Below are 16,245 nucleotides of genomic sequence, written 5' to 3'. Positions count from 1 at the left end.
TGGTTCAGGCTCTTCAAAGCCGACGGTGCTGGGCAGGAACAGGAGAGAGGATGAGCTCAGCTCTGCCTGTGGAGGGACATGGAATTAATTCTGTGGTGAATATCCTGAGACATCCCTCCCCACAGCAGCTCATCCTGCTAAAAACAAAGATCTCTGCATTCTTCTTGCATCTAGTTTGCTCAGCACTTCCTCTGGTCTAACTCGAGCATGGGGATTTTCCACTGCCAAAGATTGCTGGATTTGCTGCTTGAGGAGATTACTGGCTTGCGTGGCTCCAGTCGCTGTTTTTTTTTTTTGAAGCTTGTGGGATTAGAATGCAAAACCCCTGTAATTTACCTTGGTAGCCATGAAGCTCTTGGCCCACGTGGCATTAGCTGGGTCGGGAATGGCTTTGTTCTGCCACTGTGGCAGAAGCACGGAGAGGAGCGAGTGGAACCTGCAGGGAGGAGAAATGCAATTAATGGCATGAACAGGGATACCTGCAGCACCCATGTGCTCCTTGGGGTGGGATTAACCCAGGAGCCTGGTGTGATCATGGATCTGCCCCCACCTGGGTGGGGTTAATTCCCAAGGCTTGTACCCCTTCAGTTTGGTTTTGATGGAAGCAGACCTTAAGATCTGGGTTAAAAATTCACAATATCTGTGAACTACCACCATATTTTAATCTCAGTGGGTATTTTTATTATAATTCATGTGCTCTGAAACTTGCATTCCAAACAACCGTCACTGTTTCCCAGGTGTCCTGAGAGGACATGACCATCCCATAGGACAAATGAGAATGGTATTAACTTAAAAGAGGATCAATTTAGATTTGTTATTAGGAAGAAGATGATTACAATGCACTGGCACAGGTTGCCCAGAGGAGCTGTGGCTGCCCCATCCCTGGAAGTGTCCAAGGCCAGGTTGGATGGGCTTGGAGCCACCTGGTTGAGTGGAAGTTGTCTCTGCCCATGGCAGGGGACGGAACTGGATGAGCTTTAAGATCCCTTCCAACCCAAACCAGTCTGGGATTTAATCCCTTCTAATAACTATTCCAGTTTTATTGTAACATAACAAATGGATCCACTCACGCTTTTCTCGCTCGAGGCACAGAACAAACACAGGCTGAGAAGATGAAGAAGCTGCAGGTGAGCACCGGAGTCACCCAGACCCCGGCACCTGAAATACAGAGCACCCTTCATTCAGCTTCATCAAAAAGAATTAAAAAATTTAAATACACTAGTTCAAGTTGGTCAACAAGAAATCATGGCCTGACTGGTGTTTGCACTCACAAAACATACCAGCATGTTTTTTTTCCTTACTGCCCTTGCACTGTCTGCTTAAAATGTAATTGTCCTAAATCCAGATTTTATACCAGCAAGCCTTTTTTTTTAAGGTGCCCTGTTTTCTTTAATTTCCTTTGCTGCTCATTGCCCTGGATTTGTCCTCCAGTCTATGGGAGAAATCTGCCTCCAGAGCGGCCCTGCTCCCACAATGTGGAGAGGGATTTCCCCATCCCTGGAAGTGTCCAAGGCCAGGTTAGAGAGGGCTTGGAGCAAACTGGTCTAGTGGAAGGTGTCCCTGCCCGTGGCAGGGGGTGGGAAGGAATGGACTTTAAGGTCTCTCTCAACCCAGACTGTTCTGTGATTCTATGAATAAATCACCCTACTTCAACTCCAAGAAAACATCTTGGCACAGAACTGGGAGCTTGAAGGCAGAGAAAGAGATGCTACATCTTAAAATTAGCTGAAACTAGAAATATTCAGCATTTGAAGAATATCAAGAGATCTCCTGGAGATCTTTGGTAATTAAAAAGGAGCAAGAAAAGCATTACCAGGACCCTCCTGGCCCCACCCCGGCACAGTGTCATTACTTTCCAGGCGGAGCCGGTCGCTGTTGCCCGGCGGCCCCTCCCCGGCCGCAGTGGACCCTGTCACCCACAGGTCGTAGAGCTCCCCTGGCTGCAGGTCCGGGATGTACAGGGACCTCGGGGACGTCCCATTGGGAATGGCTGTGGGGAAAAGGGGGAGAAGGACATGAAGCACTTGCACCAGCGTTTTGCTGTGTTCAGCTGGAATGAAGTTCTGAATGAAGTCAAGGGAAAATGAGGAAGAAGAAGAGGAAGAAGAGGAGGAGGATGAAGAAGAAGAGGAAAGAGCAAGAAGAAGAGATGGAGGAAGAAGAAGAGGAAGAAGAGGAGGAGGATGAAGAAGAAGAGGAAAGAGCAAGAAGAAGAGATGGAGGAAGAAGAAGAGCAAGAAATGGAGGAAAAAGAAGAAGCAGAAGAAGAAAAAGAGGACAAAAAAGAAGAGGAAGAAGAGAAATAAAACAAGGAAGATGAACAAGAGGAGGAAGAGGAAAAAGAGGAAGAAGAAGAGGAAGAAGATGAGGATGAGGAAGAGGAATAATAAGAGGAGGAAGAGGAAGAAGAAGAGGAAGAAGAAGAAGCAGGAAGAAATTTGATAGTTCCACACTCAAAGGAGCTTGGAATGATCCCACTAGAAACCTTCAGTAATTAAATGGAAGCAGGAGAAGCATTTCCAGCTCCCAGACACCCACCATAGACCTGGGGGTCTCCCTGGCTGTCCTTGGTCTGCAGGTACACGTGGTACCCTGTGATGCACCCCCTCTGCTGGGGAACAGGAATTTCCTCCCATGACACCAAGACGCCGGTGGCCCACGGGATTGTGAACATCTGGGGCCCAGCTGATGGGGCTGCAAGACATAGGACTGGCTTTGAAAGCTGAGCTTAAGGAGCTTGAAAACATCTGGAAGAGCATTACTGTGATTTACCTTGTGCTGTGGAGTATCCCCTGACTGATGCTTCCTGTCCAGCTCCATCCTGGTAGAGAGCAAACACACGGATCTGGTAGCACATGTTATCTTTGATGTGCTCTAGATAAAGGAATTAGAAGTGGATAGTTACTTTTTAAAGTATTTGCACTCCTGGCTGAAGTGTCTGCATCAGCTGCTTAAATCTGAGATGGATCCTCTGATTATTTAGAGGTCTTTCATAAAGAAGGGAAAGAAACCTTCTCTGTGATCTAGGCAGAGCTTTACTGGGCATTAAACTGAAAATTAGTGGCTTCCCACTACTAGGAGGGAAGGATTAGACTGGAGATTAGGGAGAAACTCTCCTGTGAGGGTGGTGAGGCCCTGGCACAGGTTGCCCAGAGAAGCTGTGGCTGCCCCATCCCAGGAAGTCTCCAAGGCCAGGTTGGATGGGGCCTGGAGCAACCTGGTCTAGTGGAAGGTGTCCCTGCCCATGGCAGAGGGTGGAATGAGATGGGCTTTAAGGTTCCTTCCAACCCAAACCAGTCTGGGTTTCTATGGAATATGCTGCTTTTTCCAGCTCATTTGGAGCAAGGATATGAGAGGATAGAGACACAGCACCAGGACAGAAGATAGGGAAGATTAACGAAGGTTCTCACGATCACCCCTGTTGTAACTTCATGGCTATCACTGTGCAGAGCACTGACACGTCGTGCTGCTTGGGGTTAGTAACCAAAATTAGTAGAAAGGAAATAGCATTTTCTTAGGCCTTTGATCTCTGGTACCTCTATCTGGCTTGTTTCATATTGGAGAGATTGGTTTTTCAGAGACATTTTACTTTCAGATACAAAGCTCAGCTGAGAGCAGTTGCAGGGCTCAGCCCAGGGCAGCCACCAGTTGTTTTCTCTCCTATACAAAAAGCTTTAAATGCCATAATTTCTTATGCTGAATTAGTAATAATGATAGAATCACAGACTCTTTGGTTTGGAAGGGACCTTAAAGCTCATGTCATTTCACCCTCTGCCATGGGCAGGGACACCTTCCACTATCCCAGGTTGCTCCAAGCCCCGTCCAACCTGGTCTTGGAGGCAAAATTCCCATCTGACTTGTTCCTTAAAATATTTCCAAAATAAACTGGTACTTTGGTTGTATCCAACCTTAGGGTATATTTACCTGCTATCACTGTGGACAGGTTGGATGCGGGAAGCTTTGCCCAGGTGTGATGGGGCTCCAGGTGTGGGTTCCTCCCTGTCTCTGCCCACTCCACCACGTACCCACTGACAGGCACAGCGGATCTGAGGGGTGGTTTCCAGCTGACCAGGATGCTGCTGTTCCCCATGGCCATGGCAGAGACTTGCTGAGGAGGTGGTAGATCTTAAACACCAAACAAAAAGACACTGTCAGCACAAACTTGCTGTAACCTCAAGTGGAACCATTAAGTTTGAAATATGTGTTTTATTGTGTCTTATCCAGTCTGGCACCATGTGGAGGATAAAAATAAACTATAATTGAAAGAAAAGGTCATTATGGGAGAGTAAGGTTTATGCTGATAGGAACAGTCACATTCTTTTCTTGTCTCATGGTTTAGCAGATTGGATTGAACACCCACAGTACTGCTTGGTTGTGCCATCCCCGAACCCTGAGAAGATGATGTCACAGCACATCCCCAAATCCCACTGCTATGTTGGAGCCATAAGGCAGGATGTGGAGCTGCTGGAGCAAGTCCAGAGGAAGCCACAGAGATGCTCTTAGTGCTGGAGCCCCTCTGCTCTGGAGCCAGGCTGGGAGAGCTGGGAGTGTTTGTCTAGATAAGAGAAGGCTCCAGGGAGACCTTAGGGCAAACTGGATCTGCAGATGCCCGAAGATCCATTGAGGTGGACCTTGATGGGCACGAGGTGGTGCGACCAGAACAGATACACAGTGTGTGGCACAACGCAGAGCACTGGTGTTTTTCCCAGTGATCCAGACTCAGCAGAAGCCTTACCCTGGATGCCCAGGTTGGTCAGGATGGATGCAGGGGGGGACCTGCCCCGAGAGTTCTGAGCAGTGACTGTGATCCTGTAGTCCACCCTTGGTGTGACTTTGGAGTAGCTGGTGTGGGTGGTTTGGTGGGATTCTGTGGGGGGGTTCTGATGGTTCAGGGCTTCAAAGGTCACTCTGTACCCCAGGATTCTTCCTCCTGCCTCCGACTTGCTCAGAGCCTGTGAGGAAAGTGCATTTGTTACTGTCTTCTTCTGGAAAAAATATTGTCAGCTGAGAAAGCTGGAGAGGGGCTTTGGATAAGAACCTAGAGGGACAGGACAGTGCTTCCCACTGCCAGAGGGCAGGGATAGATGGGATTATTGGAAGGAATTCTTCCCAGTGAGGGTGGTGAGGGGCTGGGATCGAATTCCCAGAGAAGATGTGGCTGCCCCATCCCTGGAAGTGTTCAAGGCCAGGTGGACGAGGCTTGGAGCAATGTGGTCTAGTGGAAGGTGTCCCTGTCCATGGCAGGGGTGGGACTGGGTGATCTTTAAGCTTCCTCTCAACCCAAACCATCCCATGATTAATTTTTCCCGTTTAATTCCAGTTTAGTGAAACACTTTTGCTGTGAGCTGCTGATTCTCCCAGCAGCAGCAGAGCTGGAGACAGTGAAACACTCATCCATCTCCTGTCCTGAGGCTGAATTCAAGCCAAGCTTTTCCCAAGAGTTGAAAAAAAAGAGTATTAACTGCATCTGGGTTTTTTTAAATGAGTGATTTTTGATTTAGGGGAAAAATATGGATTTTACTTAAAGCCATAATAAAAAACTATTTAAATTGAACCACTTAGAACACATCTCTGGCAGTCTGTGCTATCCCATTAACACCTCACCCTGGTTTTTCCTCCCCTCTGGGTATCTGCAGTTGTACTCTCCGTTTCACAGTTTCCTGATGTTTCTATAATGTGAATTCATTTGTTTGGCTGATTTTTTGTCATAACAAAACAAAGCACTTTCAAAAATAGGAAAAGGTAGTGTTACAGGTGCTTTGGCAGTGGCTCAGGACAGACACAGCACTGGAACCACTCTGAGGAACTGCTGAAATCAAATTTGCAGCCTTTTTTGGGTATTTGTCTGAAAATAGGAGCACATTTCTTGGTAGGATGTTGTACTTTCAGCCTTTTGCTTTGTAGCATTTGTGAAAACTATAGAGGCAGTTCATTGCCCCATTTTATGAATGATGCTGCAGGAAGTCAGTTCTGATAAAGAAAGTGCTGCAAGATAAAGGTCTTAAAGCCACAACGTCTGGGGTCACAGAATCACATGAGAGTTTCTGCTTTCACTTTTAGCCTGGTGCTTGTTGGTGTGTGGGGGGAAGATACCCCAGCTTTTTTTCACTCTTTGTCCAGCTTCAGATCTGCAGCTTTGGTATTAGAAATGCTTGTTTGTGTGGTTCTACACCTGTGGAGAAACCCCCTCTTCCTGTTGTACAACAACATCTTCGACCCCATCCCTCCACACAGCAGTGACCCCACAGGACCCCTTTCACTGCCCAAACTATATCCAGCTCTTAGATTTTGGGGAGTTCAGTCATTTTAAGGGGATGTTATAAAAAATCGCCCTTTCAGCCTCCTCCATTTTTCATTGCTCTGCTCTTCTTTTAGGGACATGGGACAGTGGTGGCCTGGGCAGTGGTGGAGGGGCAGTTGGATTCAATGGTCTGAGAGGGCTTTTCCGTCTAAATGATTCTGTGATTCATATAAGCAAAGCAGAGCTGAAATAGCTCTGAAGGCAGCAGACCCCCAAGGTGAGTCTATATGGAGAACATGAGCCGTGGTGTCCACCTGTCCCCCCCGAGCTCCTGTCCTGACCACATATGGCAACCATGGGAAACAACAACAAGGTGGGGAATGAGGAGAGGGAGATATTCATTAGAAAACAAATTAGGAAGTCTATAAGGTTATTGTCTGTCCATTATTCATCTGGAGAAGAGAAGGCTCCAGGGACAACCTAGAGCCCCTTCCAGTGCCCAAAGGGGGAGCCTAAAGAGAGCTGGAGAGGGACTTTGGACCAGGGCCTGCAGGGACAGGACAAGGGGGAGTGGCTTCCCACTGCCAGAGGGCAGGGTTAGGTGGGATATTGGAAAGAAATTCTTCCCTGTGAGGGTGGTGAGGCCCTGGCACAGGTTACCCAGAGAAGCTGTGGCTGCTCCATCTCTGGAAGTGTTCAAGGCCAGGTTGGACGGGGCTTGGAGCAACCTGTTCTAGTGGAAGGTGTCCCTGTCCATGGCAAGGGGTTTGGAACGAGATGGTTGGATGTCCGAGATCCTGTTCAATCCAAATCGTCCTGCCATTCTAAGAAACTGTAGGTAGAAAAGTGTTGCTGAATCTCCTTCCAGGGGAGGTGAGCCTTGGTCTGTGGCCCTGGCGCTGGCCTTGTGCTCTCAAAGGGTTCAGTCCTTTCCCAAAACCACATAAACTGGTTTCCCCTCTAACCTTGTTGGTTATTGCTGCCTCTGCTTAGGTTTCACTTACCTTCCAAAAGAGTGAGATGTTCTGCTGCTGAGAGCCTGGGTCCTGCTGCTGCCGGTACCAGACATCCGGGATCCCGGTCGGCTCTGGGGTGGAAGGAAAAGGTGAGCAGCATGAGTGGCCGTGGTTTGAAGTAAACAAACAAGAAAACGAGTAAGTAAAGGGGGTAAAAACCCTGAGAAAATGAAAATTTCAGTTTTAAAATGTCCCTGAAATGATGCAATATATGATAGTCCATGTTTGCTCTTGAGTTCAGTTCATTGAGGATGGGGATCATGAGGAAAACAAGTCATAAACCAGGGAGGGAGTTTTGCTCTTCTGATGACTTTATTCTGCCCTTGATAACTAGAATGGCTCCTAAGGAAACCCACACATCAAATGGACAGTGTTATCTCTTGTCTTTGCACAAATCTGAGGCTTATTAAGGTCCTTGGGGTTGGCTAAATCAATCCTAGAACAACAGGATGATGGGGTTTGTGGGATCTGTAGGATTTTGCTGTTTGGCTCTAGGCAATAATTGTCTTTAACTGCTGAGTAGGACCTTGTTGGAGGTACCTTAAATCCCCCATTCTTTCCACAATTTTCAGTCACAGACTGGCTGGAAACTCATGATATTCTGAATAAACCTCACAAAATAACACAAAAGCTAAGTTCTGGCTGGTGAACAAGCTCCAGAAATTCAGAACCAGAGATACAGGTGTCAAGAAAGCTGATGTGACAGAGCTTGGTTCCTCAGGGTCCCTGACCAACATAGACTCATCAAATTCAAATATTAATTGCTGCTAACAGTCAGAGCAGGAGGCAGCTGATGGAGAACCCAGCAAGGACAGGGCTGCCTGCTCTTTGCTGTATTCAAAGACACAAAACCCCTCCATGTCAGTGATGTTTGGAGCAGTTTGTCCTGTATTAACTGCAAATAGTGACTAGAACAGAAACAAGAAGCAGGAGCAACAGCAGAAATAAAACCAGAGCTCACCGGCTGTGAGTGAGGGAGGAAGGGGTGAGCTCCCTCAGAAGGGAGCAGAAAAAGTAGGATATGGGATTGCATCTGCTGGCCTCCAGACTGGATCTGAAAGTTCATGAACCACGTGAATTGGCTGGAAAGAAAAAGATATGCTCACTAATGAACAGGGCTTGCATAAGGCAGCTTTTGTGGCAGGTCACGCTAAAAGGAACAGGAAAAGGAATATCCCGTTGAAAAGGTGTAATTCTGGATTTGCAACAAGTCAGTTCACGCATAAAACTTCAGTTCCTTCAACAAAGAGTAAACATGATGTACCAGAGCTTCTAGTCTGCAACCTCCCCTTGCAGTCACCTCATCTGGTGACACAAAGTGTTCCTTGATCAGCTAAAAACATTCTCATTCTCATTGTGCAGCAGGGCTGGGGAGAGGGGTGATGACCACAAACGTCAGGGTGCAACAAGAAGTGGAGAAAACTGTTGAGAGGAAGGTGGGGGAGGGAAGGAAAAGTTCACATCTCCTTCATCAATCAATGCTTCTTACAGAAACTGGTGCTCTTACAGTGGTAAATGGGATGAGTAAGAACAGCCCAAGCCTGGAGGGTTTGTACTAATTCACAAAAAAGAGCAACCAAAGCCAAGTAGGAGATCAGAGAATCACAGAATCGTTTGGCCTGGAAAAGACCTTAAAAATCATTTTATTCCAACCCCTTTATCCTTCAGCTCTTCTCAGTGAACTCTTGAAATTCTTGTTTTGCAAGAAACTCAAACAGCTTCATCTTTGTTCATTAAAAAAGCAATTCTCTTACAGGAGCTACTTCTCTCTTGGCTCCGGGTCTGGATCCACAGTCTCCACAAAGGAACCAGCAGCAGTTTGACTTCATTAGCTGAAGTTACCCATTGAATGCAACTGTTAGGCACAGGTTTAGTGCAGGTTTAGTGTTGGTTTGTGTTACCTGCTTCTGGAGTCCGGGTTAGGTTCATTTTCCAGTCGCTCCACAGCCCTCGCTCAGGGTGAATTTTACAGCTGACCTGGAACTCATAGGCTGTGTCAGGCTCCAGCCCATGAAGGTGGTATTGTTCACTGTTGAAGATTTCAACCTTTGATGGAGATAAAGAACATGTAATATTAAACTCACGAGGAGACAAAGGTTGAAGGCGGTGGCAGCTGAATCACAAATGCCTGTGTGAAGCTTTAAAAAACAACAGGGAAACCCTGATTTGAGGTGGCTTTAATAACTCAAAGACTGATGCAATGAATCATCAGGTTCACAGGGCTTCATCTGAAAAACTCCTCATTTAATATGTGACAATAGCAAAATCTCTATTTGTGTGATTTGACTCAACTTCCAGCAATAGGTTTCTTTTGCCACTTAAAATAAGAGCAAAGACTTTGTAGAATCACAGAATCACAGACTGGTTTGGGTTGAGAGGGAGCTTAAAGCCCAGTTCCACCCCCTGCCATGGGCAGGGACACCTTCCACTATTCCAGGTTGCTCCAAGTCCTGTCCAACCTGGCCTTGAACACTTCCAGGGATGGGGCAGCCACACCTTCTCTGGGCAACCTGTGCCAGGGCCTCACCATCCTCACAAGGAAGAATTCCTTCCCAATATCCCACCTAACCCTGCCCTCTGGCAGTGGGAAGCCATTCCCCCTTGTCCTGTCCCTGAAGGCCCTGGTCCACAGTCCCTCTCCAGCTCTCTTTAGGCTCCCCCTTTAGGCACTGGAAGGTGCTCTAAGATCTCTCCCTAAGGCCTTCTCTTCTCTAGCAAGTTCATAACTTCCTTTATCCCAAAGATGATTACCATGCTCCAGGAGTGCCTGGTGAGGGGACGATATCTCAGCCTGCAGTGCTGTGCTTGTGCTTCATTGTGCCAAAAAAGAGTGCAGCTGGTCGCAGAAGAACTGTCAAATTCCACTAAAAAGTCAGGAGGATGTGGCTTCACTGGCAGCAAAACAGAAAGAAGCAGAGGGTGCTCAGAAACACGACATGACTTGGAATGGGGTTGGATGGAAAACAGAGTTATTAGTTTAGGCTGGATGGATGATTTTCCCAAGAGGTTTAAAAAAGAAAGTGCTCAGAACATCTCAGGTGTTCCCAAAGGACTAGGGCTGACTGAGAGGTGGAAAGTCCTGCTTTACCTATGTCTATTAACGTGAAGGAGAGTGGCTGTGAAGAAGCACTTCCCAACTTATTGGAGGCAGAAACCACAACGGTGTAATTGGAGTCAAAATTCAACTTTCTCAGAGCCAGCAAGCCAAATGTCTCATTCAGACTTTCTTCTGAAAAGCACAAGTCATGTGTCCCATTTGAGAGCCTGAAAGAGAAGGAAGATGTTTGGTTATTGCTCTTCTGTAGACCTGGGTGTGTGGGGACATGGATCCCATTCCAAAGGGGTGTCTTGGCATTCCCTCTTTACCTTCTGAACCCAGCTGGGGCCAACCTGCTGTGGTGCATGACCAGAAAAGGGGTTTGAACTGCTCCAAGATGTAATTAGAGGTGTTGAAGCACCCACATCCCCACATTACTCACTGTATCACATACGTAGTGTCAAGGTATGTGAGCCTTCCCTTATCCCAGGTGCAGACGGGGTGGCTGTCTGTTCCAGTCTGGATACATGACACATTTCCTGGCTCATCTGGAGGATCTTAAACAGATATTTCTTAGCATCTTAGATCTTAAACAGATATAGTCTTAGCATCACAGACTGGTTTGGGTTGGACCTCTAAAAGGCATTCAGTCCAACCCCCTGCCATGGGCAGGGACATCTTCACCCAGCCCAGGTTGCTCAGAGCTCCATCCAGCCTGGCTTTCAATGTTTCTTCCTTAAAGATGTTAGAAGATATTTTAGGAAATGCTTGGGAGAGAGGATATTATTTGCTCTGAGCGGGCAGTTTGATTTAGCACCTCTCCCTTCAGGAATAACAGAGTTGCACAGTTCTAGCCAGGGATATTTTAAATACAAAGAGCCCCTCTAAGACAACACCTCTCCTGGACAAGGGCACCCACTGCCAGTCTCTACCGTGTGGCTCAGAGGTGCCACAGGAAAGGTTTGAGAACCAGGAATAATTAATAATCAATGCTGCTTACTTCCACACTTGATATCAATTCCACAAATGAGTTTTTTCCTTCCTTCACAAATCGTTTTGCATGTAAAGGTGTGTCTGCCATAGGTATTGACTGGAAATGTTTTGCTTACTGAACGGCCAGAATTTTTAACTTGTTCAGAGTTGTTAAGGAAAATCCCTATCCTGCACTTAGGTGTCTGCAAGTCTCCCAGGTAGCAGGACAGGGTGATGTTGGTCCCAGGCTGGATGGCACTGGCAGTGTTGGCCGTCATTCTCCCTTTGTCACAGATTTCCTCAGTGCCACGGGGAGCTTTGCTGGAAGTCATGATCCCTTTCCTGCAGGCTTCTGCAACAGAATCAGAGAACAAAAGTTTCACAGGAATCCATCCCTTATCTTCCACAACATATTTTGCTCGGGGAAGAGTTTCCCCAAATGTCTTATCCAAGAATTTCTGCGTCTGCATGGTAATCTGTGGGATGTTGCTGTGCCCAGTCTGATTAACTGGGGTCAGCAACCATGGGATCACAATCAGTCACCAACGAACCAGCATGACACCAGGGAAAATCTACCAGAACTCTTGTTTCATTTTGGGTTAAGAATGTGTCTGTGTGTCAGGAAAGTTGTGGCAGGCAGCACAGGAAGGATGTGAAGCTGCTGGAGCAAGTCGAGAGGGGCCATGGAGATGCTCCAAGGACTGGAGCACCTCTGTCCTCGAGACAGGCTGGGAGAGCTGGGGGTGTTCACCTGGAGAAGAGAAGGCTCCAGGGACAACCTAGAGCCCCTTCCAGTGCCTAAAGGGGGAGCCTAAAGAGAGCTGGAGAGGGACTTTGGACCAGGGCCTCCAGGGACAGGACAAGGGGAAATGGCTTCCCACTGCCAGAGGGCAGGGTTAGGTGGGATATTGGGAAGGAATTGCTGGCTGTGGGGGTGGTGAGGCCCTGGCACAGGTTGCCCAGAGAAGGTGTGGCTGCTCTATCCCTGGAAGTGTCCAAGGCCAGGTTGGACGGGGCTTGGAGCAACCTGGGATAGTGGAAGGTGACCCTGCCCACGGCAGGGGTGGAACTGGATGATGTTTAAAGTCCCTTCCATCCCAAACCATTCCATGGTTCTGTGAAAGTACTTGGAGCACCATTTTTCCCTGTTCATGAGCTCTGCCAGTCTCAGTGGAGCTCACTGTGGAGCCGTTTTCTCATGTAACCAACAGTTCTACCTTGAAATAAATTTTATAACCTCCCTGCATAGCTAATTAGCAACTCTTTGCTCTCCAATAAGGAAGATGTTCACTAGCACTCCACGCAGAAGCTGAAAAAACCCACCCTACTTAGCCTGGGTGCTTCTTTTAAAGTGAGCATTTATCTGAAGGGAAAAAATGTATCTTACCTGCTGTGAAGTGCATCACCAGCCAAATTGCTGAGGGCACGATCCATGCAAATGGCATTTTGCTGCCTATAGAGAAATGAATTCCCGTTACCAGTTCTTAAAGAGCAGGGATATAATTTACAGATCTTCATGTTTTATTACTTTACAACTTCAGAAAATCTGAAATGCTCATTTCAGGAGACCTTTCTAATGGACACAATGCAGGAAGTTCTGAACACAAATGTTTTACACAAATTATTCAAGCTCAACCTGAACTGAGCTCAGTATTTTCAAATACTTTCTACAACAAGCATTAACAAATATTCCCTTTTTTATCCTTCACCTGCAGAACTATAGGAGCAGTGGGAATACATTGGATACCTCAGAAGTGAATTCACCAACAAGCACTTTCTGTAACCTGTAATGATTTGATGCCATAACAGAAACAAACTGCTTGAAAGTAGTATTTTCCCAGTACTACTACTTTAAATCTTGGCTGATTTTCATGCCAGGGTCATTTCCATGCACAGTATAGTCTTTGCCATGCGAATATTAATATAAAAACAACAAAAATTGTTATTTCAGGTTGTTTTTAGATAATGAAATAGATGGTTTTTAAATGATCCAATACTCAAATTGAATGTAAAATACATAAGATTTGCCAAAATGCATATTGTGGCAATAAGCCAGGTTTTATAAATAATGTTTTTAAACTAAATCCAGATGTTCCTCAGGCTTGCTGCAGTGCCTCAGCTTCCCCAAAGCCTCTTCATGTGGTGCCTTCTGTAGATGATTAGTAACTGCCAGGATGAGCAAACACAGCACCCCAAGGTTCTTCAAGTAAATGCTCTGCCTTCCAATAAACTGAAATTCCCTGGTGACTGTGTAAACACCCTTCAGACAGCTTCTTCTGACAGCAAAACTACCCAAAATATTTGAGTCAACAGGCAAGAACAGTCTGGCTTCAAATAATTTAATCAGTGGTTTGGTTGGGGAAGTGTGAGATGTAAACCATGATTGAGTAAATGATGAGAAAAGAATTAGAAACAACCTTAAGCTCAGGATAGAGATATATGGGGAAAAAAATAAGAGGAAAAAACCCATATTCCACAGCAATGAGAAAAATTGCTATTGCTACACATAGAGTACAGAAATACAAAGGACGTTGTCATGGAGTAAAGGTGGAGGAAGTACATGAGAAGTCTGTGGGGGTCAAGGTGGTGCCTCTTTGTGCTCTTATCTTCGAGATCTCAGCTGAAAGCACCAGGGCCACACAATCTGTGACCCCGTGGATGTGCCACAGTGACACAGGCTGTAACTACAGCCCTTGAGCTCTGAAATGAAACCAGTTGTGAAGCACAACAGCTTGTGAGCTGGCCTTGAACCAACTTTTTATGCCCTTGTCCCCACCTCTCCCTAAAAAACCTCCATGCAAAGCTCATTGTGTGTTCTAAGAACTCACAGGAACAACCAGTGGAAACAGGAACATTTTGTGGTGTTGTATTTCACCCAGAAAAAACCCACTATTTGTGCCCCAGCTATTACTGACAACTAACACTGGCTGCGTTTTAAGGAAGCTTCCCCCCCTCTGGCTGTCCTGGCTTCCCAGGCCCTTTGAGGACAGTGGCACCCGGGTCATCCCACAGCCTTGGGAACATCCCGCCTAGGGCCGGTGGCTCTTCCCAAAGCTACCGAGAGTGGGGGATTTAATCAGACCTCTTGGGATGAAGGAAAGGGACAGAGTTACTCCTAGAGGATGGGCTCTGCGCTCCTTAGGCAGCTCTATCCTAGAGTGCAGGAGGTATCCCGGGATAGTGAGCATTCCAGGGCAGGCGGTGTGCCCAGGTGGGCAGCATCCCCAGGTAGGAGCATCCCTGGACAGCAGCATCCCGGGATAACGATCATTCGAGGGCAGCAGCATCCTGAGGCAGGGAATCATCCCGGTGCAGCAGCATCCCCGCGAGAAAGAGCAAAGCGCAGCGGCACCACAGAGCAGTGAACATCCCAGGGAAGCAGCATCCCGTGGCAGGAGCATCCCGGGGCAGGGAGTATCACCGGGAAAGTGAGCGTCCCAGCACAACGCCATCCTGGCGCAGCAGCGTCCCGGGGCAGGAATATCCCAGGGCAGCAGCATCCCAGGGCAGCGAACATGCCAGGGCAGCAGAATCCTAGGGCAGGGAGTATCCCAGTGCAACAGCATCCCCGGGAAACCGAGCATCCCAGCGCAGCAGCATCAGTGAACATCCCGCGGCAGGGAGTATCCCGAGGCAGGGAGCATCCCGAGGCAGCAGCACCCTGCAGCAACAGCATCTCGGGGCAGTGAGTATCCCGAGGCAGGGAGTATCCCGGGGCAGCAGCATCCCGAGGCAGCAGCATCCCGGGGCATCCATTCGCGGGATGTCACCTTTCCCAGCGCGCCGCTATACTGCTGCCCGAAGCGGGATACCGCTCCTCAGGAGTGAAAATCCGCGCGAGGGGGATCCCTACCCTCGGTACCCTCGGGGATGCCCGTCCTACAGCCCCCCCGCCCCTCGAGCGGGGGTTACTCACCCCCAGCCCCGCGGCCGCTCCGGGCGCGGCGGATCCCGCGTGTGCGCCGAGGGCATGGAACGGTCCGACCCGCCCCTGCCCGGGGATCCGGGAACGGGACAGGAGGGGAAAGGCGGGGGGAAAAGGGGGAGGCGAGGCAAGGCAAGGCAAGGCAAGGTAAGGCAAGGCAAGGCAAGAGCTTGATAGGAGCAAGGGGCTTGTCCAGAGATGCACCCACACTGATTTTTATGTTCTCTTTAACAGGATTTTTGCTTTCTCTCATTTTTCTCAGCACTCCCACAACCTGCCACTACATTTAAGAGAGCTTTCAATGAGTGAGTATCTTATTGCTATTGTTCCTTCTCTTTTAACATCAACTCGGTTTTCCTCACTGATTACAATCACATTTTCCTACCTGGAACCACAGCATAGGTATTTCAGGGGCAGCTGTTGAAATGAAGGGGCAGAGGGAGAACAACATTTGCAGCTTCCAAGTGTCTCAAACTTTGCCTTTGAGCCTCCATCTGCTTCTCCTCCTCCCAAAGCCTGGAGCAACATTTGTGCTCCTTTCCAGAGCTGCCATTATATCATTAACATGCCAAGAGTGAGCTGGGTGAGCCAGAACCCCACAAAATCCCAAATATCAACAGCTTCTTTTACCTCTTCTTTCTCCTCTGTCTTCATCAGCTCATGTTACACTTTGCCTTTTCACAGAGCCCTTCCCAGCACAGCTCCAGCTCCACGTGACCAGACCAGGATTCAGCTGATTTTAAACCGGGACACCATTAGGAGTTATATGGAATCTAATCCGTGTTTCTTGGTGAGGTCCCGTGTGTTGATTTCTCCATCACTGTTCACACCCTGAACTCAGCTGGGAGCAGTGGAGTGGGGCTGTGTCACTCATCCAGGATATATTTAAGGGAAGATGCTGAGCAGATGGCCCAGGTGAGTGTTGTGTTTTAGTGAGAGGCAGCTAAACCGAAAATCCCCAGTCCATTACCTTCTATAAAATGCAGTTGCTTCCTTTTTTATTTCTTTCTTCTATTTTTTCTCATTTTATTTTTCTTTTCTTTTTGCTTTCTGA

At 47.7% G+C, this 16,245-nt stretch overlaps 1 protein-coding gene and 2 long non-coding RNA genes across 3 annotated transcripts in view; 2 read left to right on the top strand and 1 right to left on the bottom strand.

The window, feature by feature from the left end:
- LOC113972958 overlaps nucleotides 1–1,176 on the top strand; it is a 2,028-nt gene extending 852 nt beyond the window's left edge. Inside the window, exon 3 of the long non-coding RNA XR_003536091.1 lies at nucleotides 1,038–1,176. This is a non-coding gene — a long non-coding RNA (uncharacterized LOC113972958). The remainder of the gene's footprint in view (nucleotides 1–1,037) is intronic.
- Nucleotides 47–15,918, bottom strand: IL12RB2 (interleukin 12 receptor subunit beta 2). Its single transcript, XM_027694517.1, has 16 exons — nucleotides 15,822–15,918; nucleotides 12,654–12,719; nucleotides 11,295–11,618; nucleotides 10,737–10,851; nucleotides 10,346–10,521; nucleotides 10,009–10,148; nucleotides 9,159–9,303; nucleotides 7,246–7,328; nucleotides 4,736–4,952; nucleotides 3,925–4,125; nucleotides 2,773–2,874; nucleotides 2,539–2,694; nucleotides 1,853–1,990; nucleotides 1,071–1,158; nucleotides 337–436; nucleotides 47–62 (listed from the first exon to the last, which is right to left on the bottom strand). The coding sequence occupies exons 2-16, from the start codon at nucleotides 12,709–12,711 to the stop codon at nucleotides 57–59; spliced, it is 2,049 nt and encodes a 682-aa protein (XP_027550318.1). The 5' UTR covers nucleotides 12,712–12,719; nucleotides 15,822–15,918; the 3' UTR covers nucleotides 47–56.
- On the top strand, nucleotides 4,519–13,140 carry LOC113972957. Its single transcript, XR_003536090.1, has 3 exons — nucleotides 4,519–4,625; nucleotides 7,235–7,346; nucleotides 12,982–13,140. It is a non-coding gene; the product is annotated as an uncharacterized LOC113972957 (long non-coding RNA).
- Nucleotides 15,919–16,245: the final 327 nt, after the last annotated feature.

Source organism: Neopelma chrysocephalum, unplaced genomic scaffold (assembly GCF_003984885.1).
Source record: "Neopelma chrysocephalum unplaced genomic scaffold, ASM398488v2 Primary Assembly neopelma1_97, whole genome shotgun sequence".
Classification (NCBI taxonomy): Eukaryota; Metazoa; Chordata; class Aves; order Passeriformes; family Pipridae; genus Neopelma; species Neopelma chrysocephalum.
Note: the sequence above shows the minus strand (reverse complement) of the source record. Positions and strands in the feature narration are given on the sequence as shown.

Bases quoted from the DNA above. Each gene is read 5' to 3' on its own strand.
- IL12RB2 (XM_027694517.1), bottom strand. From the start codon at position 12,711: ATGCCATTTGCATGGATCGTGCCCTCAGCAATTTGGCTGGTGATGCAC. The intron at 2,695-2,772 runs GTAAATCACAGT...TATGTCTTGCAG, and splicing joins GGGATACTCCACAGCACAAG to CCCCATCAGCTGGGCCCCAG. The intron at 1,991-2,538 runs GTGGGTGTCTGG...TTTTCCCCACAG, and splicing joins GGGAGACCCCCAGGTCTATG to CCATTCCCAATGGGACGTCC.